At 43.7% G+C, this 26547-nt stretch overlaps 1 protein-coding gene across 1 annotated transcript in view; it reads right to left on the reverse strand.

Annotated features, from left to right (window-relative positions):
- Window positions 1–256: 256 nt before the first annotated feature.
- The window catches only part of CRACD (capping protein inhibiting regulator of actin dynamics), a 63298-nt gene continuing 37007 nt past the window's right edge, over window positions 257–26547 (reverse strand). The window contains exons 4-10 of the mRNA XM_056855439.1: window positions 20957–21121; window positions 16205–16273; window positions 13350–13532; window positions 6834–9870; window positions 4236–4426; window positions 3451–3619; window positions 257–477 (exon numbers count right to left, since the gene is read on the reverse strand). Coding sequence (XP_056711417.1) covers window positions 317–477; window positions 3451–3619; window positions 4236–4426; window positions 6834–9870; window positions 13350–13532; window positions 16205–16273; window positions 20957–21121 — 3975 coding nt within the window. The 3' untranslated portion in view covers window positions 257–316. The remainder of the gene's footprint in view (window positions 478–3450; window positions 3620–4235; window positions 4427–6833; window positions 9871–13349; window positions 13533–16204; window positions 16274–20956; window positions 21122–26547) is intronic.

Genomic DNA, 26547 nt, shown 5'->3' on the forward strand with positions numbered 1-26547 from the left:
TCCAAAGCCCAAGAAGTCAAACATCAGGAATACTGGAGCAGAAATTCTTAAAGCGGCCACAATCTAAACCCTCCTGATATCTTTCAGACAGATGAAACCTGCATGTCTGTTTCCCCTTACCTGGATGCTCAAAGCAATAGATTCTATAATGTAGATGAAATCTGCAATGAGCCAGCAAAAATGGAAAACCGTTCCAAGTGTTCATATTCTTCTAGGATCTGCACTTAACTTTGTTCAATTTGTTCTGCCAGGGAAAAGACTAATAAAAACTCGAGAGCAATTAATAAATGACAGTAAACAGCAAAAACAGCATCATTTACTTAATGATTTGTGGACAGTCACTCCAAGCTTTCGCTTTCCTCTTGGCTAAAGCCAGCCAGGCAGGTTCTGTTGACACAGGATTAACATCAGGGGTAGAGAATCTCTTTGCAACTTCTTTTGCCAAGGGTGACGAGGGAACAGAATCTGAGATCTCCACTGTTTGAGAAGGAAGGAAAAGAAAAAAAATTAGCACGAATCCATCTGCAAGGGAGCTGTGCGGTGGGAAGGGGAGGAAATCTTCTTTGTCCAGCAGTCCAGCTTCTGCAGTCAGTTCTCTCTCTCTAAAAGTTCCCTGACAACCATAACAGGTTGAGCATGACTGGAGCCCTCTCAGCCCTTCACCCCTATTGGGTAGGTAAGACCGTTCAGATGCCTCCTTCCCATCTTCAGCCAACCATCTGCTTTGCACAGGGTTAGGGCTAAAAACCATTATTCTGAGCAAAAACACTAAGGTTACCATTTTAAACAAGGAGCATATTTATAGAACATTATTCTGAGCAAAAACATTGAGCAAAAACACTAAGGTTACCATTTTAAACAAGGAGCATATTTATAGAACAAATGGTTCTAAATGCTCTAGCTCTGTTAGCTGTATGCAGAATCCCATTTATGTTGATCTTCCGTTTTTAAGAGCACAAGAGTGAATAATGGGAGGTGCATAAAAAATGTACTCAGGCCCTATTTGTGTTAACCTGCCATGAAATAAAACGTATGTGTTGCCCTCTTGCTTGTATCACCTCAACATATGGCTTTTGTACCAACTAATCAGTCTCAGAACTTTAAAGGCATCTTTTTTTTTTAGTCGAACGAAAGAAGACATCCTTAGGGGATGAGAGACTCAAAATCTAGAGACTCAACGGCTGGAATGCGCTTGAGGGAAGCACGTACTTCTGACACGAGCACATTACTCATTAGTATAACAGCTTTCTCAGCCATCTGCCAGCCCTGTGTCCAAGCACATGCTTGTCAATTTAGGGGAGAAATGTATTTCAAGAGGAATTTTTCCATATTTCAAAAGGGAAAAAAGCTGGACTTTCCCTCAGGGTTATTCTTCCCAAATCATGACCCTTATTCCAATAAAGCTCTTTATAGTCATGATTCAGTGAGCTGAGTGTTTTTAATACACCCAGTTGGTTTATATGCATCAGCCTCCTGGGCATGAACAGAACGTGCGAGGAAAGTGAGCTTCCCATTTTCTCTCATAGTCAGTCATGCAGAGAGGGTGCTGCAGCTCCCGCAAAGACCAGGATGTAAATAAGCGGTTGCCTGTAGCAAGGAAGAATTGCCTCTAGGCGACCATTTTGGAATGACAAAAGATCCTCTGACAAATGTAGACAGGCTAGTAAAAACTTTGGAGGGCTAATTATGACAAGAGTCACTGGACAACAAAACAATGCTAGAAAAAGCTGAAGGCAGCAGGAAAAGAGGAAGACCCAACATGAGATGGATTGATTCAATAAAGGAAGCCGTGGCCCTCAGTTTCTAAGACCTGAACAAGGCTGTTGATGACAGGACGTTTCGGAGGTCATTAATTCATAAGGTCACCATAAGTAGGAAGTGGGCTGACAGCACTTGACACACGCACAAAGAAGGGAGTTGTCAAATGCCCTGCAAGATGCCGGACCAGCTGGTGGTACACTGTATTTGGCTCGATGGGTCATCAGTTGTGTAGCCCTGCACTAAAAGAAGGAAAAACCCTTGCCTGGCTGTCCGGAATTACTAGCAAAGGAATCTCACTATCCTTGAGAATTCACACCTGGGACTGCTTCCCATAACACTTCCATAAACATGATGTCACCTTTGTGTATGAAGTAGTGTTTTGGCCATGCCAGCATGTTTTTTTCAGCTAAATCAGTGTAAGTCATGATGGGTAGCCATGCTAGTATGTCTGTAGCAGTGGAAAAGAGCAAGATTCCATTAGCACTTAAAGACTAACAAAATTTCTGGCAGGGTATGAGCTTTCATGAGTCATAGCTCACTCGAAGTGAGCCATGACTCACAAAAGCTCATACCCTGCCAGAAATTTAGTTAGTCAGTGTAAGTCAGTCCTTGAACCAACTTCTGGAGAAATACATAATTATCTCATGGTTAAAAAATATTGTCGAAGGCTTTCACAGTCAGAGTTCATCGGTTCTTGTAGGTTATCTGGGCTGTATGACCGTGGTCTTGGTATTTTCTTTCCTGATGTTTCGCCAGCAGCTGTGGCAGGCATCTTCAGAGGAGTAACACTGAAGGACAGTGTCGAGACACTGTCCTTCAGTGTTACTCCTCTGAAGATGCCTGCCACAGCTGCTGGTGAAACATCAGGAAAGAAAATACCAAGACCACGGTCACACAGCCGGGATAACCTACAAGAACAGATGATCTCATGGTTAGTTCATCACAAACCAACCACTCTGAATAGTGGTACACCATTTACTGTGGGGTGGCTTCTCAGAGTGGGCATGTTATCATTTGGCAAGCCAGACATGTCTTATAATGTGGTACCAAGAGAATTTGTCAATTTCCCTGCATTTATGTATAAAATTCTCCCCACCACTTACCACATGCCTACTGTACTTAGAAATCCCCATCAGCTTAGAAATGCTCATATGACCACTGTGGAAAGGTAAATGGATAACTGTATTCTTCCCCATAGTAGATTTCATTTTTTTCATTCTCACAGTTTCTAAACCCATTGACTTCAATGGACTTAGAAGAGTAACTCCATGTAAGGATTTCATTGTCAATGGTATTTATACGCAACCATTTCCTTTGGAAAGCTTTTGTTTTCCTGACCATCAGCACTTTTAGGGACCAGCTAGATCTGTCTTCAGGAAATCAACAGGGATCTGGAAACACGCATCTGCAAATGTGTTTGGGGTCAACAAAGAAGCCCATTCACTCAACATGCTGCAAAACTCTCAAGGTGGCCGTGTTAATAACATCACTTGTAGCTCACTAATAAAGCGTATTCTTTGTCTACAGAAAGTCCTAGGTTTATTCCCCAGCATCTCCAGTAACAGGTACAAGCAGTAAGTTAGTGTGCACGTCAACCAAAGACATCACATTATGTAGTCAGAGTAGACAATCATGAGCTGGATAGAACAATAGTCCAGCCCAGTATAAGACAGCTTCAAGTTCAGATACCTGTCACAGATGTTGGAAGAGTGTTCGATTTTTTCAGCTGTTCTCGACGTTCAAGCCTTGACATGGCAGTTTCGATTTTCTTCTCCTCTTCCTGGGGTGTGGACTTCGGCAATGAACTTATTCTGCTGATACTGCTGCTTTTATTATCCGGCTGATTGTTTATACTGGCCTAATATAAAATAGAAATGGAAAAACTATTATGTCGTATGTTGACATAATTACTCTTATTTGGCAACATCATTTTCTAAACTTTCAGGGATTTTTAGGTCTTTTATGCATGGCTGTTTCCCTCACTGTCACCCCCACCCCACCCCCCAATGACTTTGGGTCTTTGTTTGGATTATGCATTCCGTTTCCAACCGTCAGGGGTTGCCTCACTCTCCCCCTGGGTTTCCCTGAATTTTGCCCGAGTTTTGAGGGACCTGTTTTATCTCAAATTTGAAAACGCGGGGGGAGATCGAGGCGACCTCTGATGGTCAGAAATGGCATGCATAATCCAGACAAAGACCCGAAGTTGTCAGAAGGGTGGCTGCGAGTGAAACAGCCATGCTAAAAGACCTTAATGAGGCATTGTGGAAAACACTGACTCGCCCCTCACATCCGCAAAAGATGTTGAGACTCTGTGCTTTGGCTGACTTGCTTTCCAGTCTCTGAGCATTCAATTTCAGCTGTATGCTACGAACAAGTCCCCACCGATTGCCAACTACAGGAAGTATTTCCATCCATATCATCAGCTTTGAGTTTGTTTGAAAAATGTCAGCAACCCTGAAGGTTAAGGTACTTACATTTTCTTTCGCCAGTTTCTCAGCTTGCTTGGCTTCCCTGGCTTGCCGCCTTTCCTCCCTCGTGGCTTGCTGCTCTCGAAAACCCTTCTGCTTTTGCAGGGCTAGCGTAATCCACAGGGGCTGGGCTGATTCCACTTTGTCCATCACCTTGGAGCCATCTATGGAATGCCTGCTCTGTAGAACAGGCCTTTCTAGAAGGCAAAACAAAACACGAAAGCTTTGGTGTGGAAGTGTGGAAAGAAAGGGCTCACCCTGCCTGCCTTCTAGCCGGGGTGCGTGGCTCTCACCTCTGGTTCTCACTTGCCTTGAAAGCCCCTTGCTGGGGTCACCATAAGTTGGCTGAAACACACACACACACACACACACACACACACACACACACAGCTCTGTATTCCCCTTTCTGAGTCCTGATCTCTTTCCTCCCAGCCTCAAGATGGGGCCTGAAATTATCCCAGAATTACAACTGATCCCCAGATTACAAAGATCAGTCCCCCTGGCGAAAATGGTGGTTTCAGAGGGTAGACTCAATAGACATCACATGTCCGCCGAGTTCCCTCCCTTCCCCAAACTCCTCAATAGGCTCCGCCCCCAAATCCTCAGGGCTTTCTTAAAATGGGTTTCGTCCCCCTAATCACTCCTGAGGCAAACTGACTAGCCACACAGCACAGCTATTCCCCACTTCCACCACAAATGTGAGGACAAGATATTTGCTAGTCATTGAACCAGGTTTGCCCCCAACATAGCACTTATGAAGTTCATTTTTTTCTCTTTCCCCTTCATTATCAGCTTGACTGTACATGTCTGACATACTCAGATGAGACTCCAGTACTGCTGACTTTTTCAAAAGTTTGTTAACCATTCTTTTCATCCTTAGATCTCGATGCAAGATGGCCTAGAAATGTCAAAACTTGTTTTATCTGTAAGCATCTGTGAGCGCTTAACACTTCCATCTATTTCTGGAAAGCGTGGGGGTTAATTTTGGAGTTATTTGATGCACTATTTGGGGAAATTTGAGCAAACTTCCAACTTTGTCCGTGTTCCAAGCTATCAAAAACCAAAGCTGAGAACTCCATGACCAGGTTGTTGAAAGAAAGGACTCCTCCCCAACCCCACAATATGTTTTGGACATTGCGGGGCTCCAGGGCCACATGGAACTGCTCTGCTAGCATGGGGTTCCCTGTGAGATTTAAATGGATCATCTACTTCTGATGCACATAAGCAAAGGGAAGAATGAACACAGCTAACCCCTCCATGGAAATAAGCAGGGAAGACCTGTGTGCTCTCTGTCTACATCCCAGCATGGGGCCCTGCATTTGGGGGCTGAGGTTTGTGGGGATGAGTGCATCCTGCCAAAGGTATGTTTTCGAAGTTAAGAGTTGTATAGCACAGACTCCTCAATATTTGTGCATCTGCATTGAACTACACATCAGGACTGAAAAAAAGTTCTGCTGCTGTCTTAAAAGCTGTGTTCTGCAACAGTGATAGAGTCCTACTTACAGGTTTTATATAAATCTGGCTTTGCATAAATCTGAATTTTGATTGGCACCTGCCAAATATGGCAGCAATCATATTTCCTCTCTCCGAATTACTCTGCGCACTAAGGGCTGACTTATGCATACGGCAGTGGTGCCACTTGTCCTGCATGTGAACATGCTCATACTCATCCGTGACCATGTAAACATGAGTAGGAAGCCCATCTGTATCTGACTGCATGCATTTGCTACAATTCTTACTATTGTGGAAACCTCAAAATGAGCTCTTGTGATCCCACGGAAGGTGTTCATGTTTATACACATATCAGTACATAGGATGTATCTCTCTCATTCACCTGCTGGTTCCCCCATGCAAACCTGGACAAGCACAAGCCTGAGGGCATTTGCATGTAGGAAAATGTGAAGGGACTCTTATTGGAGAAGGGTTTCCTCTAGAGTAGATTCATACATGTATGCACGCTTGATAAAGCAAGACCAAATGTGCAAAACTGCCTCCATGGAAACCGTTTTGTTTGCAGTGAGGTGAATTGATTCTTGTAATGTCTGACTTGCTTAATGTTTGAAAAACCATCCCTTGATGTGACAGTCGCTAAAGATAAACCAGCATATGTGAACTCACATTTGAGAGTAAGCATAAAGAAAAGAGTTCTGGAATACAGTAATGAGCCAAGAAAAAGAAAATAATAATAATAGCAATAAGAACATAAGAAAGGCCATGCAGGATCAGACCAAGGTCCATCAAGTCCAGCAGTCTGTTCACATAGAGGCCAACCAAGTGATTCTAGGAAGCCCCCAAACAAGACGACTGCAGCAGCACCATCCTGCCTGTGTTCCAAAGCACCTGATATAATAGGCCTGTTCCTCTGATCCTGGAGAGGATAGGTATGCATCATGACTAGTATCAATTTTTACTAGCAGCCATGGATAGCCCTCTCCTCCATGAACATGTCCACCCCCCTCTTAAAGACTTCCAATTTGGCAGCCATCACCACATTGTGGGGCAGGGAGTTCCACATTTTAACTATACGTATAAGAATACGTTGGTCTTTAAGACCAGGTGGCCACTGAGTTCTCTGGCTCATGCAAGACTTGAACTTACACCTACCTCTTTTCAGCGGCTCTGGCTTTTTCTCTGTTTTTTCTCTCCAAGGCATGGTAATGGATGGGAAAAACGACTTCTTCTCCCTAGACTCCTCCTCTTCGTTCTTGCGTTCATCGTGACCTTGTGAAAGCAGAGAGCTCCCTTTCACCTCTGCTCTTCTCCAACAGGCATCAGGTTCCGTTTTAGCCACCCTTAGCACAACCGACTCGGTTAAGTGAGATCGGCGCATTTTTGAGAGAGGGGACGAGGGTGGGGTTTGGCTGGTGGGCTTTGGAGCTAATGCTGGCTTTTGTGGGAGTGGGGATTTACAGACAGGTTTCTCTTGACTAGGAGCAGACCCCTGACTGCTAGCTGATGGACACACTGGGGCAGCTGTGGTATAATTTTGATTAATGTTGGTTGGCATGTCCTTTGCAGAATGAACAACCGTCTCCTTTTTCTCTTGGCTGGGGGATTTGCTTTCTTTCAAAAAGATATTATTTGCATCTTTTTCATTGTCCGGGGTAACTAGCGGGGTAGGCACACCATCAAAACTGTCTCCTGCGCTGTATCTCTTCTTCTTCTTCTGTTCTGCCTGCTGATCATAGTTAAAATGCACAGAATAGTTTGTCCTCCGCAATTTCACTCCAAACGGAGAAACGTTCTCTTCTCCGTTTGGTGACCCTCTGTCCACTTTCCTCATACCAACATTTTGTAGAGATTCAGCAGTTTCTGACTGAGGCGTTTCTTTCTCTAGAGAATGAGGGATGCCTGGGACGAGAAAGGATGGCAGATCTTTGGCAAACTTACAGCCCTCTGTGCGATCTGCCGTTTCATGGTATACTTCGATTTTCCCTATAGATATTCCAAGTGTGTTAAATTTAGACAGCAATCCCTCTTTATGAACTGCCTCTTGGCTTACATCTGTGAATGGACTCGAATGTTTTGCCGCGTTTTCAGCCTGAGGGCCAAGTTTACTTTCTGAATCTACATTAGTCTTTGTGATTTCTGGAAATTTCTGCCATGCGGGAGTTATAGAAAACTTTGCGTTTGCAGACAAGGTTTTTCGTAAATTACTATGAGAAGCCCCTCGCCCTTTAGGTGTCCAGTCATCACTGTGCCTACTGAGGCCTCCTCTGTCTTTCTCATTCCCTTTTCCAGCTTCTGCGCTTTTTAGGATTTTGGATCGAATGGTCGCCCACTCAGCCAGTATGGCTTCGTTGTTCAATGGATCCTGCACCGCCTTCATTTTGATGCTAAGCTTGGCGTCAGGCGACAGTCTCGGCGTATCTTCTGTCAACGCTGCATCCATAGTTTTTCTTTCTTCTGTTAAACCAAGGAAAGATTTACAGGCGGTATCTTTGATCTGATTCAGATTGACTGCTGTGCCGCAGAGCTGCGCTCCGGTGACCAAAATTGCCGTATGTGGGATGCCCAAAGAGGACGGAAGAGCATGATCACCCATACTAGGCTGAGGAGCCTTTGGTTCCTTTGAGGAGGAAGGAGCCGGTGCCTCTTTCATAGGAGTGACTGGGCTCAGATTCACTTTTTGAAATATGATTTGTTTTTCTCCAGAAGAAACTTGAAAGGTGAACCCCCTGGGCATATTTTGCCGTGCATCAACTTCCTGCCAGCGTAGCTCTTCTCCTAGGATCCTTTCTTGTTCCTGAGCATCGATGTTACTTCTCTGACTGCGTCTTAGCGTTTCGTCTTCCTTCGGCTCTCTGTCTGGCTGCTTTACCTTTTGTGGGCTTCGTTCTTCTTGAACAGGAAGCTCTACAGTTTCTAAAGGTTTCTCTTCTGTATGCACTTGTTTGTCCAGTGGCAACTGGAAAGATTTGTCACGTTCTTTTGGGTTTACTGGTGGCTGGTGTACTTTCAAACTAGGACTTTTCTGTCCTTCTGGTAGGTGTGCTGCTTTCTTCTCTACCATATCTTCCTGTTGGACCTTCTTTTCGGCTGGAGGCTGCTTTAATTGTGTCCATTCACCTTTCCCATGCCCTGCTGGCTTCATATTCTTCTCTACTTCTTGCTGGGTTTCTTCATCATTGCCTTTTCTTTCCTGCTCCAGACGCCGCAGTGGTTCTTCGGCCCTCTTTTGCTCCTCTGACTTCACAGCTGCTCCTTTCCCTTGCAATTTCTCATCGTCTTCTACATTTAAGTTTTTGTCTTCTTGTTGTCGTCTCGGTCCTGTTTCTCTCTTTTGCATTTGCAGTACTTGTGGGTTTGGGGCATCCCACTTGCCAGTCTCGTGCACTTGTTCTTCTAGTTCTCGTTGTCTCTGCCTCTTCAGTTCCTGATGCCCTCGTTTTTGTGTCTGCTTCTCCTGACCTGGTCTCTTGTTTCTCCAGTCTTGCTGTAACAGCTTTTCATGCTGGCTTTTCTCCTCTAAATCTTGACTACCATTTTCTTCTTTTCCTTTTGGTCCCTCCATTTCCTGTCCTGCCAGCTCCTGATGCCTTTGTTCATCTAGCTTGTGGCATCTTTGTTCTTCCCATGGCATTTGTTCTTCCCATTTCTGATGCCTTGGTTCTTCGGGTTGCCTTTGTACCTCCAGTTCACAGAGCCTTTGTCCTTTCGATGGCTTTTGTCCTTCCTGTGGCTTTTGTTCCTTTGTTTCCTGATGCTTTTGTTCTTCCTGTTGCATTTGTTCTGGCCAATCCCAAAGCCCCTCATCCACCCTCTGCTCTCCCAGTCCTTTGCAACTGCATTCCTGTTCTTCATGCCTTTTCTCTTCTGGTCCCTTTCTCTCCTCCGTTTTAAAAAACTGCTCTTCCTCTTGGAGCTTTTGTTTTTTCCCTTCTTCTTCCCTTTGGCTCTCTTGAAGTCTTTTGTGGTCCAGATGGTGTTTTACTTCTGCTTCAGCCATCTGTACTTTCTGCTCAGGCTCAAGGTTTTGCCAATAATCTTCATGCTTCCTTTTTTCTTCTTTCTGCTCTCGGCCTTCTGCATCCTGGATCGGCTTGTCTGCAACATGATGGCCATTGTGTTTTAAGACTTTGTCTTCATACCTTTGAGTTTCTGCGATTTCTTGTTCAAACTCCGTCGTGCTTTGTGGCTCCTATTGTTAGGAAGCAAAAACAGACTGTTATCCGTGCCCTTCCACTTTACAGAATAGCAAGCAGGTATGTTGTGTACTAATCAGTTAGCTTTTTAATAGTAAACTTGGGATGTTTTTAGTAACCTTGGAATGTACATTAATGTTTTGATCTTTTTGCTATATATGAATAATATGAGAGAAGAAATACCCACAGGGGACTTGGGGAAGCGTCTGTTCCCTCCTCATGGCTGTCCCCGCTTGCCCACCTTCTTTCCCTAGCAGGGGCTGGGGCAGCAAGTGTGGAAAGAAGGTTGGAGACGGGAACATCACACTTGGTCACATTCTTTCCCATGTGGGGGTACAGAAGGAAGGAAACAGCAGCAGCATTTCCTCCTCTTCCATCTCCCAGCTTCTGCAGCATTCTTATCTGCCTTCTCTCCTTGGCAGGGTTGGCAGCAGTGGAAGGAAGGCACAGCCCCTGCCTCTTTGAGCTGGTCATCACTGCTGCCTTGTTACCCAGTCTTCCTTTCTATTTTTCTGCAGTAGCAGCCACCACCAAACACCCCCAACACCTCAATGCCCACCTCCTGGCAGTCTCTTCTCCCCTCAGTGGACCTTTGTAGTTGCAAGAACACTGGCAGTGTTTAGGCTGTGAAGGGAGCCCATGGCCTCCCAGGCTCCCCACCCCAATCACCATGAGTGCTCAGTGCCTGTTTTCCCCAACCACTGCCTTATTTCTGTCCTGGCTGTCATCCCTCCATGACTTGCAATGCATCTTAGGGGTTGTTAGGCATCCTCCAAGATGGCAGCTGACATCTTAGTTTTCTTTAATTTTCAAAAAAGGATTTTAAACCCCTCTCAGCTTTAAAAGTTTTCAGATGGGGGCTGTCCCAGATCTATAGACAAAGCTCCTCTATCTGAACGTGCCCTCATTTTGTGGATTTATTGATCCTCGGGTTTGTTCGTTTTTGCCATGTTTGGAATTATGTAATTAAGTAGAATAACCTAATCGTTATCATCCAGATACCATACTGGCATACTTAGGGATACCCAAAGCTGTTTGATGTAAGTAAGGTGGCTGTCTCATCTTAACCTTGGACAGGAAACTGATGTACAGTTGTACTTTCCAGGGAAGGTTTTGTGTCTGCTTCCTCTAAAGCCACAGGTATACTTGTGAAGTTGTACCTGCAGCTGAAAGGCAACAAAGGTCCTACTACTACTGATCTGATTCTTCCCATCAAGAGTTCAGTTCATCAGAAAATCAACTGCCACCACTTTTAACAAATGTTTCTGGGAATTAAGTGTATGCTTTCTCTTGTATTAATAAAACAAAGATAGTAACAAAACACACACTGCAAAGCTGGGAATTTTTAAATCTTTCTCAGAGATTTATATTCTTTGAGAACTTCCTTTGCCTGCAAGTCACTTTATTTTCTTTGCCTGCAAGTCGCAAACAGACTAGAAGAAATGCCAGCAATTAGACCATGTTCACACTATTGCTAAAACAAAGATTTGTTTCACCTTAATCAACTTGCTTTTAGACAAGCACGTAAAGTGGTTTCACTTAGAAAGGCATTTGTTTCATTGATGGCAGCAAAGTCTTGATTGTGGGTTGCACAAAAATATCTACTTTTGTTTGATTGTAAAATTGGTCTTTAACTTATTCTTTATCTTGCCCATTTATGCCAGGTGCTTTAGCTGTCCTCCCCCTTCTTCTCCTTTCAAGGTTTATAAGCATTTAAATAAGTCAATAAATTGGAAGGACCAAAGTCTGAATTTTGTCATTTTTATATAAGGACAAAATTGCTTGGTGACAGGCATTTTGTCAATGAGGCAAGAATCAATGGAATTGCATATAGCACATTAGTATGGAGGCTGCAGTTTAGCAGAAAATAAAAATGTATGATGGGGGTAGGAGCAATTTGACCAGCTTTGCTTAGAAGACAGAAGACAGGACCATTCAGATGGCCTGTTCTTATGTGCTGAAGGTTCGTTTTTCCTTGACATAGTTACTGATACTTCTTGTGACTTGCCACCTCCTGGCTCAATCCACATTTCAAAGGTTTTGCCACGATATAGAATCATAGAGTTGGAAGCGTTCATACAGGCCATCTAGTCCAACCCCCTGCTCAATGCAGGATGCGCCTAGAGCATCCCGAACAAATGTTTGTCCAGCCTCTGCTTAAAGACTACCAGTGAGGGGGAGGTCACCACCTCCCTAGGTGGCCGATTCCACTGTTGAACAACTCTTACTGTAAAAAAAAAAATCCTAATATCCAGCCGGTACTTTCCCACCTGCAATTTAAACCCATTATTGCAAGTCCTATCCTCTGCTACCAAAATGGAGCTCCCTGCCCTCCTCTAAGTGACAGCCCTTCAAGTACTTAAAGAGAGCACTTATGTCCCCCATCAGCCTCCTCCAGACTAAACATTCCCAAGTCCCTCAGCCTTTCCTCGTAGAGCCTCCAGGTCCCTGATCACCCTTGTCACTCTCCTCTGCACCTGCAGATTATCTGATTATCTGTGATCTCAGCATGCCAGGCCGCTCCTACGATGAATTCATTGTTATGTGATCTGAAGGCCTTGTATATGAGATATTTCTTTCTTAAAGAGACCTATTCATGATTCAGTAATGACAAGTATCCTACCATTTAAAAATGTATGAGTTCTGGAATATTATATTTCAATTCATCTAAGAAAATGTCAGGGCTACAAGTGACAGGGAGGGAATCTCTTGTTGAACAGTTTCCCTTAGATTCAAGCATAAGAACATTGCATTGCTTCCTTCATCTAATCACAAACCTTCCTTTCTTATCTATTCCTTTCTTATTTATGATACTGCTTATGTTCTTTATGATTACTAATAATTACTGACAGTCTTTAATGAAATTGGACATTGCACACATGTAAATAGTAGCTAGCTCCCTTAAAAACTGCCTCCACATGAGCCGGCCAGGAAACATTTTCCATCTCCCCACCCCCCTTAGACAACAAATGACTAACACAGCTATTGGTAGACAAGAAGACTGGTTAAGGTGTCAGACTAGGACCTGGGAAACCCAGGTTCAAATCCCCACTTGCGCCATGGAAGCTTGCTGGGTGATCTTGAGCCAGTCACACACTCTCAGCCCTGGCCCTGGCTAGTATTTGGATGGCAGACCTCCAAGGAATACCAGGGTTGTGACGTGGAGGCAGGTAATGCCAAACCACCTCTGAACATCTCTTGCCTGGAAAACTTATGGGTTGCCATAAGTCAGCTGTGACTTGATGGCAAAAAAGAGGCTATTATGATTACGGATTTATTTTCAAGGCTGGAGTAATGGATTTATTTTCAAGGCTGGAGTAGTGGCTATCATAATATCTTGCGGACACGAGTTCCATAAGATGATTCAGTGTTGTGTGATATTGATTTGTGCATATGAAAATGAAACGAAGAATTGCTAGATAAAGTGTCAAAAGCCGGCTGTGGGCGTTTGACCACCGAAATCACAGTTCAGTACCTTTAGTAGCCTTCTGTGCTTCTTTGACACCCTCTGGTTTTTTGGCTTAATCGCAAGTTTGTGCTTTGCTGCGCTGTTGTCCAGACGGGCAATCACCGGAGGGATTGCATCGAGATTGACTGTTTCAATCGTGCCGGAAGGAGAGTGATGTCTTTTTGGCCGAGACGACTTGACTGGAGTAATCTGCACACATCACGCATAGGAGTAAATTGAGTTAAACGTCTGAATTCAAAGATTTTAAACACAACTAAGTAAGTATCCGACAGTGTCTCAGAAATGAAGTCAAGACAAACATCAGAAGTTTCATTCCACGGTAACCACAATTTTGTAGAGCCAGTTCTTTTTCCAGAAAAAAACAAACTTGCCTGTTCAACTCCGCCTCCTCCATCAGGGTAACCAAGACCAACAAGCAACATGGCAGCCATGTGCCACTTACCAGGATCAACCGTTTAGAGGCTCAGATAAGAGACCTGCCCCACTGCCAGAGACAATGCTCCACATCACAGTTCTTATCCCCAGTTCCGCTTTGATCTCCAAAGTGATCCAGCACGGTATAGTGGTTAAGAGAGGTGGTTTGGAGCGGTGCACTCTAGTCTGGAGAACCGAGTTTGATTTTCCACTCCTCCACCTGAGTGGCAGAGGCTAATCTAGAGAACCAGGTTGGTTTCCCCACTCCTCCACATGAAGCCAGCTGGGTGACCTTGGGCTAGTCACAGCTCTCTTAGAGCTCTCTCAGCCCCACATACCTCTCAGGGAGTCTGTTGTGGGGAGAGGAAGGGAAGGAGATTGTAAGCTGGTTTGATTCTTCCTTAAGTGGTAGAGAAAAAAAGGTAAAGGTCCCCTGTGCAAGCACCGGGTCATTCCTGACCCATGGGGTGATGTCACATCCCGACGTTTCCTAGGCAGACTTTGTTTACGGGGTGGTTTGCCAGTGCCTTCCCCAGTCATCTTCCCTTTACCCCCTGCAAGCTGGGTACTCATGTGACTGACCTCGGAAGGATGGAAGGCTGAGTCAGTCTTGAGCCAGCTCCCTGAAACCAACTTCTGTTGGGACTGAACTCAGGTCGTGAGCAGAGCTTGGACTGCAATACTGCAGCTTACCACTCTGTGCCACGGGGCTCTTAAGTGGTAGAGAAAGTCGGCATATAAAAACCAACTTTTCTTCTTCTTCTAAGAGTCTAGCTAGCAGCAGCTCAAAGGACTTGGAATTGCATTGGAGCAGTGGACTCTTGCTGTCCAGACTGCCTGGACATCATGGAGTATTATGCTCAAGCACTTCCTGAATTGCTGCAGTCCTTAATTCGGAATAACGACCTGGCTTTCCCATGCAGCCTCAATGCACATTGGAAAATACATTATTTGCATCCATAAGGTCTCAGGTTAAATCTCTGGTTAAAAAGAAAGAATCCTGTAGAGATGACTCGCCACTGTTGGATGACTCTCTGTTGAATTTGATGGATCACTGGTCAAACTCAATAGAACATACTTCACTGTGTCCTTTGAACAACATGCTTTACTTTTTGCTTTAAAATTTATTTTAAAACCAATTTCATTGATAGAGAGGTCAGAAATGTAAGCATTCAGGAAGGGAAATTTTTGACATCATTAATTAGTCTAGAGTTGCCGTCTCATGCAAGCGGCTTTTTGACCTAACATGTTTGTTTGTGTTTAACCACCATTTAGATGCTCTGCAGAAATCAGCCAAAATGCCAGCAAGATTAAAGGCTTATAATCAACAAAGCAGAGATGAGAGCAGAATCAGGTAACATTCTCTTCTTATCTGAATATAGAGTATTGTCTTTCCAGCATTTTAGCTATTAGGATTAGATTTCTGGGCTTCGTTAGCTCTGCTAACTTTTCAAATTACATTTATGTAGACACATGGAGCCAAAGAGTAGGTTGGCTAGTTACATTCAGCATCCACCCCACTGCTTCTTGGCCTTCACTGCCCTCCCATTAAGGTTGCCAGATTCAAACCCTTATAAGGTTTCTGCGCCGTTATGAGCTGCATGAAAAAGATAATTTCATCAAGTGCCAATTTTCTCTTCCCAGTGCCACAGCAAAGGAAGAAGTCCATACCTGTGGGAGCTCAGCCTCCAGCCATCCGGCCTCTTTTCTTCCTGCCTCTTCCCTTCACAGTCTCTTGAGACCATCTTCTAAAATTTCCCATCCCTGACTGCCAGTTCAGCCTCTCCCAACCAAACTGCTATACTGCAAGTACCAGTTCAGCCTCTCCCAACCAAACTGCTATACTGCAAGTACCAGTTCAGCCCCTCCCGACCAAACTGCTATACTGCAAGTACCAGTTCAGCCTCTTTCGACCAAACTGCTATACTGCAAGTACCAGTTCAGCTTCTCCCGACCAAACTGCTACACTGCAAGCTTGCAAGTACCAGGTGTGCAGAATTGTGCCCACACCGCTAGCGATGGATCCAAAATGTCTTTGAGGAGGCCATTGGTGCAGTTTTGACTACTCTGCGTAGGATTGCAGTGCATGGCTCATCCACAGTAATCCTTTTCCTAGGAAAGGCAACAGCCTTTTTTTTTTTAATTTTGCCGTCAAGTCACAGCTGACTTATGGCTACCCCAGTTTTTCTACACAAAGCTGTAGGGTGGAGACCACTTTTGAGATGGTCTGGGGGAAAAAAGCACACCAGAAAAACAGGAGAGCAACAACCGTCAAACAATAGTGCATAAGGGAGAGGGGAAGCCACTGCAATTAAGAAGCCGACCTGCAGTGAAAACGTGATGTGGAATAGCCTGTATTCACACCTTTAGGCATACGTTTAGAAAGTCTTAGGTGTTTCCCTAAAAGCGTAATGTGTTCAGCGGTCCTTTCAAGCAAATGCAGTTACCTTCTCTTCCACTTCATGCCTTGTTCCACGCAAACTTTCTGGGCTTAACGCGTCCGGCGTGCCACCTGACTAAAAAAGAAGATAGCGTTTGCCGATATCACAACTCCTGCAGCAGGATTCAGGAAGCCATTCATCGCATAAAAGGGGCATCAAAAGGCTTTTTACCTTTTAAGTCAATGACAGATTCAAGAGACAAACAGCCTGCCTTTCTTTTTTGCTCAAGTCGATGACACAATTAGGAACAGAATTCAGGTTTCTTAGGACCCAATTAAATGCACTGTAAACAGGGCAAATCTGCCCTGCTTTTCTCAATAAGCGTAGCGTGACTCATATCAGCTGTGTTCTGATCCTTCAAGGCTGGGAGGGACTTCAGTGGCATAAATAGGAAACTGTTGAGGGGAGGCGGTAAAGCTCTCGGATGCTTTGTCTGTTATAAATAGTGTAACTCAATGCCAACATCACTGTCAATATGCAATAATTTAAAGCTATTTCTATTCAGAAATTTGTCTCTATTTATGTGTCGATTCTATCTGAACTGCTCATTTGGGATTTTAGCACACGCAGCGCTGGATGTTATGAATAGGCGGCAATTCACACCTTTGAAAAAATGGCTGACTGAATGCAACCCACTTCCTCCAGAGGCTCCAGATTTGAAAGATGGCATACGTTTTCTATGGTTATTTTTTGTTCTATTGACAGAACAGTGATTCATTTACATGCATTCTCAGTAATTAGTCTTTCAGAAACACACAACAAGAGTTTCATTTCAAAAATGCTTCTGATGTTTTCCGGCCAAGTTAAACAAATAAGACTGTGAGACAAAATCTACAGACAAAATCAGGATTTGCAGAGTTGAGCCGAACCTCTTGGTTCTACACTGGAATGTTCCTGAGTTTGAATATGAATCCATTCTACTCCACTCCATCTATGTAGCAAAGAATACCGTCTGGGCCTGTTCTGAGACCTCTGGCACAGCAAGAACTTGGCAATCTCACCAACACCTTGCCATAATAAATGTGAGCCTGGTGAAGTCCTTGGCCACGCTGAGCCCAGATCCCATGCTATTTCCAAACAGAATCAGACCACAGCAAGTCTTGGGTGCGTTCTGGAAATACTTTTGGCCCAATGCAACGATGCAGTAATTCTCAGCTTGCATTTTTTAAAATGCCCTTTTCACTGTGGAGTTATAAGGGGGAAAGTGCTAGCCGTACATTTTCCCTTATAATGCTGCAACCAAAAGAGCTAGAGGTATACATTTTTAAAAAGACACCTGAGAACTAGTACATTATCGCAACAGCTGATATTACTGTTTTTGTTTTTGTTTTTTAAAAGTCTGAAGAAGCCCTTTGGTGGCAGGGATGAGGATGGCAGCCATTGAGGGCTGAGGCAAAAAAAATGAGGGGGAAATTCCTCAGCATTTGCAACCGCAACAAGAGCTATATAGAGGACTGTCTTCATGTGGAAGTAGCCCTGATATGACAAATGAGAGTCTAACTAAACAAGATGCTGGGATATATATATATTTTTTTTAATCTTCCCAACGTTTATTAAAGTCTGCGCGGACACCACAGTTTGGACTGGGGCCATGGTCTTGAAAGGGTTTAACCTTTCAATCGCAGCACAGCTTCAACAAACAAAAGCACCACCACACAGAGGCCATTTTTGCATGGTAACTAGCAGCACGTTCCAGGCTGAATTGCCCTGCATGTTTTTTTGAATTTTTCACGGTGCACCGTCATTCTGGAAGTGACTGCGAAGCCGGCGCATACCTGCTTCACATTACTAAAGAGCCCCTTTAACGCGACCTTTGGTGTTTGCCCCGAAGAATCCCCCTCAAGGAACCATGCAAAACAATAGCGGCACGTTAGCTATGCACATGCTAATGGCTATGTAAACAGGAATGAAGGTGCAGGCAAGTGGGGGGTGGAATTTCTCCTTTTGTGCAGGGACCGTGAATAGGCATTTTTAAAGTCACATTTTAAAAAAGAGCTGTGAGCGAACATCATAACTGACAATGCAAAAATGGCCACAGTTTAGTTTAGTTTAGTTTATTGTTGTTACGGTCATAGACCAGCATGAACGGCCAGAGTATTCTGAACTCTAGAAGGCACCACCCATTTTTTAACCAATATATTTTTCTTTTCCAGATTAACCACTAAGGGCAAACCGTGAGTGAGCAGAAGGATTAAACCTCTTCTCCCCTTAAACGAGACCTACAATCCAAATCAGAGTCTCAAAGATTCTATTTTAATTTTTTTAATGCTGGCAAGATTAATTTACAGATAAGTCTTACGGTGCAATCCTAAGAACACTTCCCTGCGAGTAAGCCCAACAGTATCGATTTGAGTAGGATTTTGAATATTCCTGCTCAGGATGGCAATTTTAATCTCCATGATTTATATTTGCATGGAGCTTCCTAGATGCCATAACAGGGAAATTCTCCATCCCCCCCCCTTTCCAAATTATTTCTGCTTTTGATTGAAAATTACTTTTAAAAAAGAAAAAAAGCTGACAGGTTCACTCATAAGCTCAACAGACAAGAATTTATTTCATTTCTTTTTTTAAAAAAATAAGAACAGATCTGACTCCTGGCTCTTTAGCATTTGTATCTGGGTCCTTGAAAGAAAGTGCGTTTGTCTGCTTGCATGCATTAATTTCCAGTCTGCAGCATACATGTATATTTTAAAAAACACCTCTTTGCAATGACATGTCCTTGAGTTTTTCACACAAATATATACATACCCTAGCTCACATGAATGTGTGGAGGAACCAATATAGTGGCCTGAAAATTAGGGTTAATTCAGCTCTAAATTAGGGTTCATTCAGTTCTAAATAGTCCATAGAAGAGTAACATCTGCCATGTCTCTCAAGGGAAGCAGCACCTCTTCTCTATTTCCTTACACTGATAATGAGGCCAGCACAGAAAGACGTTTGTGAGCTTTCCCAAATCGATTCCGGCAGGTGCCTACGCCATTGACAGAAAAGGGTATTGTAAAAATACAAACGATTCCCAAATGACTGGCCCTGTGGAGAGTGAGCTGAGAGAATGCATATGATCCACCCCTTTGTGCTGAAGTAAAGATGAGTGCAACGTGGAAGGAGCAAGGCAAATGCCTTCTGCTTTCCTACTGCATGCCAATTTCTAAATCTAGACTGAGGAGCACCGTCAGGTTCCTGTGTGTGCACTAGAGAGGGAAGTAGGGTTGCCAGCCTCCAGGTACTAGTTGGAGATCTCCTGCTATTACAATTGATCTCCAGCCGACAGAGATCAGTTCTCCTGGAGAAAATGGCCGCTTTGGCAATTGGACTCTATGGCATTGAAGTCCCCCCCCCAAACCCCACCCTCCTCAGGCTTCGTCCCAAAAACCTTCTGCTGGTTGCGTAGAGGGACCTGGCAACCCTAGAGGGAAGGGGGCAGCTGAGGGGGAAGAACATTCGAAAGGCCACAGAAAAAGTCCTGCCTGTGACTGGCACCTGGCTCACCTCTGCAGACCAGGGGCACAGAGAGCAGAGATTGGGAAGGTGACCTTAACTGGTGGGCAGGCCAGTTCACGAGGAGGTGGTCCTTCAGGCACCCCTGGTCCCAAGTCATTTATGGTCTTAAGGGAAGAGACAACACTTTGAATTCTGCCTGGAAGCAAACAGCCAGCGAAGATCTTTCAGCACTTAGGATGATCCAAGTATCTATGTTAGTGCAACATCAGTACATAGTCTGAGATGAGGAACACAGATGGAAGAAGAAAAAGGAGAAGGAGAAGAAGAAGAAGGTGAAGAAGAGGAGGAAGAAGAAGAGTTGGTTTTTATATGCTGACATTCTCTACCACTTAAGGAAGAATCAAACCGGCTTACAATCACCTTCCCTTCCCCTCCCCACAAGAGACACTCTATGAGGTAGGTGGGGCTGAGAGAGTGTGACTAGCCCAAGGTCACCCAGCTGGCTTCATGTGTAGGAGCGGGGAAACAAATCCAGTTTACTAGATTAGCCTCTGCCGCCCATGTGGAGGAGTGGGGAATCAAACCCGGTTCTCCAGATCAGAGTTCACTGCTCCAAACCACTGCTCTTAACCACTACACCACGCTGGCTCAGTATCAGAAAGATATTGAGCAAATAGAAAACAGCAGATGCCCAAGACAAATCAAGGGCTGTGAAATGCATAAAGAATACATAAAACCCATCTTTGTACTGGCCCAACATGGGAGCTCTTGAGCTAAGTTTCATGACTTGCAGAATCATGAAACAAGAGAAACTGTGAAGGTGTGTGTGTGTGTTGGGGGGGCCCCGTGGCTTACTGGTAGAGCATCTGCTTGGCATGCAGAAGGTCCCAGGTTCAACAACCCCTGGCATCTCCATTTAAAAGGATCAGTTAAGTGATGTGAAAGACCACTGCTTAACCTGAAATCCTGGAGAGCTGCTGCCAGTCTGAGCATACAGTACTGACCTTGAGAGACCAACAGTTTGACCCAATATAAGGCAGCTTCATGTGTTCAGGAATTAACAGGATTTGAAGTCAGCACTGTTCCCCTGCGGCACATCCCCAAACGTCCCCCGCAGGCAGGGACTTGTGTCCTTTTTTTCCCCCTGAGTACCCACCACATATAAATTATGCTAGACAGCCAGATTCCAAGGGCGATTAAACCTGCCTATAAAACACCTCAGTGAGCGTGATTCTGTTTCAGGGGACACGGTGGCTATGCATTAGTGAACTTTACTGTTCCAGCTACAGAGTGAATATGTTTGATTTAAGTGCTTACTTTATTATAGTTCTCCAAAAGGGCCGAGTCCTGCTGCGTCTCAGTCTCCATGGGGCTGCTCAGTAACACATCCGCTTCCAAACTCGCGTTTGACTCCCCAATCGTCTTCACTGAAACAGTCATTTGCTGGGGTTGGCCAAATTTTATATTCTTGGCCAACTGTTGCTGAAAAACAAAATAAAACCGTGTGTTAGAAGGTACATAAACATCCATTAAAATCCGGAAGTGATAGAATGGGCTTTCTTTTTTGTTTGTATTGATTCCCCCCCCCACCCCAAAATAAAACCCCAGAGCTCCTTCATATTTTTATTCAGGTTTTTTTTCCTGGTGGGAGAATATCATAGCTCTATCATTTAAAGAAAGCTACATAGCAAACCTGCATAGCAAAAAGCCCTGACCTGGATAGCCCAATCTCCTCAGATCTCAGGAGCTAAGCAGGGTCGACCCTGGAAAGTATTTGGATGGGAGACCTCCAAGGAATACCAGGGTCGTGACATGGAGGAAGGCAATGACAAATGTCTCTTGCCTTGAAAATCCAGCTGGCTTCATGTGGAGGAGTAGGGAATCAAACCCAGTTCTCCAGATCAGAGTCCACTGCTCCAAACCACCACTCTTAGCCACTACACCATGCTGGCTCTCGTAGCCCAGGGTAACCTGATTGCATCAGATCTTGGAAGCTAAGCAGAGTTGGCCCTGGTTGGTACTTGGATGGGATACCTTCAAGGAAGTCCAGGGTTGCCACACAGAAGCAGGCAATGGCAAACCTTCTCTGTTCGCCTCTGGTCTTGAAACCCCTACAAGGTCGCCGCAAGTCAGCTGTGCTTCGATGGCATAGCTGAGGAGGTGTGAGGCAAGGAGATGGTGGTGGTTGTCCCTGGGACCTGTGCCTGGACTGCCTCTCCTTGTGGTTCCATCCCTGCCTCCTCTTCCTGAAGAGGGTGGCCCAAATGCAGCAGTTGCCCTCACGAGTTGAAGAACAGGAGGAGAAGGAGGCTGCTAACACCTGGACCATTCCTACTCTTCCTGCTGGCTCCTCACAAAGAGAGCAGTTCAGACATTTCATTCTCGCAAAAAGAGAGACGCTGCTCGTTGAGTGGACTGCCCTCTTCATGGCTGTTGCCTCCTCCTTGCAAAGAAGGCAGTCCAGGTATGAGCACAGTGGCTAGGGTGACCAGTTCTGGGTTGGGGAATACCTGCAGATTTGGGGGGATGGAGCTTGGGGAGGGCAGGGTTTAGGGAGGGGAGGGACCTCAGCAAGGTATAATGCCATACAGTCCACCCTCCAAAGCAGCCATTTTCTCCAGGAGAACTTACCTTGGTCACCTGGAGATCAACTGTAATAGCAGGAGCTCTCCAGGTGCCACCTGGAGGTTGGCGACTCTAACAGTGGCAGCTTCTTCTCCTCTTCATATAAGTTCCACTAAATTTTCCCCATGTTGACAAGAAAAGCCCCCTCCTTCCTTAGAGATGGCTTATGTGTCAAGCGGAAACACAGAAACATGTCATGTGGCTGACTCCAATTCCTTCTGTCCCAACTTTTACTAAAATATGGAGACTTGCAGATTTCATTTATGGCCAGGGCCCATTGTGGCCCATTGGGGAAACCCACCTGTTCCCTGGGATACATGTAGGTTTCCCTAATGGTCCAAAGAACACCTCCTCTGGACTGTTTCAGGTTGGGGAAAAGGCCAAATCCCCTTCTCTATGACCACTGCAATCCTGATCCAGCTTGAGCACCATGCGCATGAAGGAGAACCTGTAGTTCATATCTGACTGTTATTCAGGGCGGGGGTCACAGATCCAACCCGTGTACTTAGTAATGTGTGTGTCAGCCAGTCACAACACCACCTTCTACATAAACCATCATTTATGGCCATCCACAGTCCAGAGAAATAGGACTGTCTATTTTGTACTAATGATATTTGCTAACATGAAGGCCTACAGAAAGAGTATCTGTTATAATTATCCTTGAAAGAAATGAAAAATTGGACGTGCATTTGATATGGAATTTATATTATTTTAATTAAAGCATATTGGACAGGCAAGTGGAAAATGTAGCATTTGTTTCTCTGAAGTAGCTAAATGAATCATACCCAGCTAGGAGAGAAGAGACTGCTAATTATTTTTATTTTGTAAATTACAGAGATTTTTCTACAAGGTCTGGTTTTCCTGCCTATCATCTGATGTGTGAAAATCTACAGGAAATGACTGCTCAAGCAAAGGATATGTGCTGGACTTTTATAAATATGAGATTGCTAGATACACAGAAATATTTTCAATATAAAGATGCTCCACCAAACGAGGAAAGATAAAAGTATATTACAAAAGAAATGAGATTAAATTAAAGCAGAACCATGACTCATCTGGATCAGGTCAAGATATTGCATTGTCTCTGGGAAGAAATGAATAAACCACTGAAATGAATTAACTTCAAAAGAATCAGAGATGAAGTTTTAGAATCTTATTTAGGTCAAGTAGTTGGCTGCAGCAAGCGCAAGACCAAAAATGAATATTGCTAAGAACAGAGAGAGATGAAACAACCCTTTTTGTTTAGGTGTTTATACCCTTCTTCTCTCCCCAACATATATTAGTGTATAATCCGGGGTGGTGGTGGACTCTTTAGGGGACTCGAGGCACTGTGGGCATTTTAAAGTCCTTGGGCATTTTAAAATCCTCCTATACAATATTTCCACTCAGAACCTCTGTTTGTCAGCTTCCTTTCAACCTCTTCAAGAACTGATGACAAGCATTAAATGTCAGTTCAGCAAACAAGTAATTTCTACTTTGCCATATTGTTCCTTCTGTTATTAATTTGCGATGACATTTTCTTTTAACAGCAAGCCCAGAATCTTAAATAGCAATGCAAAACAATAGTCTGATGTTCTTCAGCTAGTGGTGAAACTGCTGCATAAATAAGGTTTGCAGTCCTTGATGTTTCCAAAAAACATATTCCAGTTGTGCATACCAAAAGCTGTAGCTCTTACTTACACATATGAAAATGTGTGTGTTGGAAACACATAATAAGTTGGTGAGATTTTGCTTGTCTGTTTCAAGCTTCTCCCATCTCCACATTTGATAAGTAAATGCTATATATTAATTCTAAAGCACCCATGCCCAAAAGGGGTGCACAAAAATGCATTATTTTGTTTCTTTTTAATCCCCCCAAATGTCATGACCCTTTTTGTTCTACCTATTTTCATTGAGAGGTTCTCAATTTCTTTTATGCCGGTTATATACTTTCTGCCATTTATATGCAATTGATGCAAAAGTGATATTGAAAATGTGTTAATTTTTTAAATATCTTTTTATTAAGTTTCAAATAAGACAAACAGATAAACAAAGAAACACACAAAAAATTCAGATTTTATATATATATATATATATATATATATATAGTTGATGCTTAATGTAATAACATACAAAAAACAAAACAAAATAGTGAAGTAGAAAAAATCCAATCCTGTCGTGCAGGTAGTCTTAGCACTTCTAGCTATAATTACAGTTAATTCTGTAACTATGCCAGTTCAAACCTATCCTGTCTGTTGTAGTATCGTTAAGAATAGTTTCTCACATTATGTTGGGAAATCTAACCCAATATGTATTTGAGGTGTGCCTTGGTTTGTATAGTAACTTGTATATTAACAATTACTCATTCTTGTTTTACATATGATTCTTAACGATTAAAAAGTTTTCCCCCTTCCTTTCCAAACTTCCTTAGGAGATTTTCTCAATAAACTTGTAGAAAGGTTTCCATTTTTATTGATGATATTCTTGTGTTTTGTCCTTCAAGTATTCTGTTAATTTCGCCATTGTTATATAATGTAATGATTTTGCCTTTTTGGCATCTACAAAAATAAATGCAAATTTCTCTTTTCTGTTTCTTATAAGTTCTTGCGCGTGTATCAGGAATCTTATGTTATCTTTCATATATCGTTTTGGAATGAATCCCATTTGACCTTTATTGATTAATTTGTCGGAGTATAATATAAGTCTTTCCGTTAGTATTGACGTAAATATTTTATAATTGATGTTCAAAAGTGATATTGGCCTATAAGAAGATGGGATAGTTGGATCAGAGCCTTCCTTTGGGATGAGGGCAACATAAGCTTCCTTCCAGGAGTCAGGGACTTCTTGTGTACAAAGTATTTCATTCATTACCTTCTGTAATATTGGAGCTGTTTCATCAGCGAAAGTTTTATAATATTTAGATATTAAGCCATCTGGCCCTGGTGCTTTTCCTGTTTTTAAGTTCTTGATTGCTTGGATGACTTCTTCGAGTGATATTTCTTGATTGAGGATATTTTTTTCTTCGTGGGAGAGTGGATTTAGGAGATTTTCTTGGATATATTTCTTTGTGTTAATTTTGATGGGGAAAATTGTACAAGGAAACAGAAAATGATACATGAATACAGAAACAGGTTTGATGTGCACGGGGTAGAAGGGAAAGCAAAGAAAGGGGCTGGATCCCATGCACATGGTCATCTCTTCATCCCCGTAACATTATGCTTTCCCCCATCTTTACTAGTACAACCAATGAGGTGGAATGAATTCAGGGAAACTCACAAAGTGATGACAACATAACATACAGAATGAGATTCTCTATGTTATGGGGGAAGAACTTGACACCAAGAGTCTTTTTTCAGCAGGACAGCCATGTTGGTTGCAAGGTGTGTCTTGTCCTTGAGTCCCCTTCTTTGAAAATCACTTTATCTGAGACTACATCATTATTATTTATAACCTCAACATGTGTGTGTGTTAAGTGCCGTCAAGTCGCTTCCTACTCATGGCAACCCTATGGAATGAAAGTCCTCCAAAATGTTCTATCTTTGACAGCCTTGCTCAGATCTTGCAAATTGAGGGCTGTGGCTTCCTTTATTGAGTCAGTCCATCTTATTATATCCAAAGTCCAACTTCTACCCCCTGTACATTTAGGATCAAATGTGTCACTGGGAGATCGGTGACCAAAACTTCTCTCCATTTTAAAAATGGTCCTGATTCACATGACGTCTGCAGAAGAGGGGTGGAGGGGTTCAGTGATTTCCCCCCTCCCCCCAGTTTTGGTAACTGAAAAGACCCACACATACAATAACTAGACCTGGAAAGGGGGAAAAGACTCTTCCTCTTTGCCTGTCTCCACCCCCCCCCCTTGCAAAGCGAATAAAAAAGCGAGGACTGTTTCAATAAAACTGTGCACACGTGGAAGAGTTAAACCTCTTCTCTCGTGGTAACACAGTCCCAGTCTAAATCTTGGCCCTCACTAGGGCTGTTGAAAAAAAAATCGGTAAAATTCGGATTCGTCAAAATTCGGCCCGTTTTTATTCAGGAAATGCCGAAGTCCGAACTCCCCCTATTCAGATCCGTGGAATTCGGCATGAAATTCGGCATTCGTGAATAAATTCGGCTGATTAATTCCATTTAAGCACATTTGCAGCTTTCTGTGGCTCCGGGGGGGGGCATTTTTGGAGTTAGAGGTCCAAAACTTTCAGTGTAGCTTGAGGGGACCCTTCTTGCAAGAACCCCCAAGTTTGGTGCAGATTGGGTCAGGGCCCCCCGAGTTATGGGGGTCTGGAAGGGGTTCCCCCCTCCGCCCA

The sequence above is a fragment of the Euleptes europaea genome, chromosome 9, assembly GCF_029931775.1.
Source record: "Euleptes europaea isolate rEulEur1 chromosome 9, rEulEur1.hap1, whole genome shotgun sequence".
Classification (NCBI taxonomy): domain Eukaryota; kingdom Metazoa; phylum Chordata; class Lepidosauria; order Squamata; family Sphaerodactylidae; genus Euleptes; species Euleptes europaea.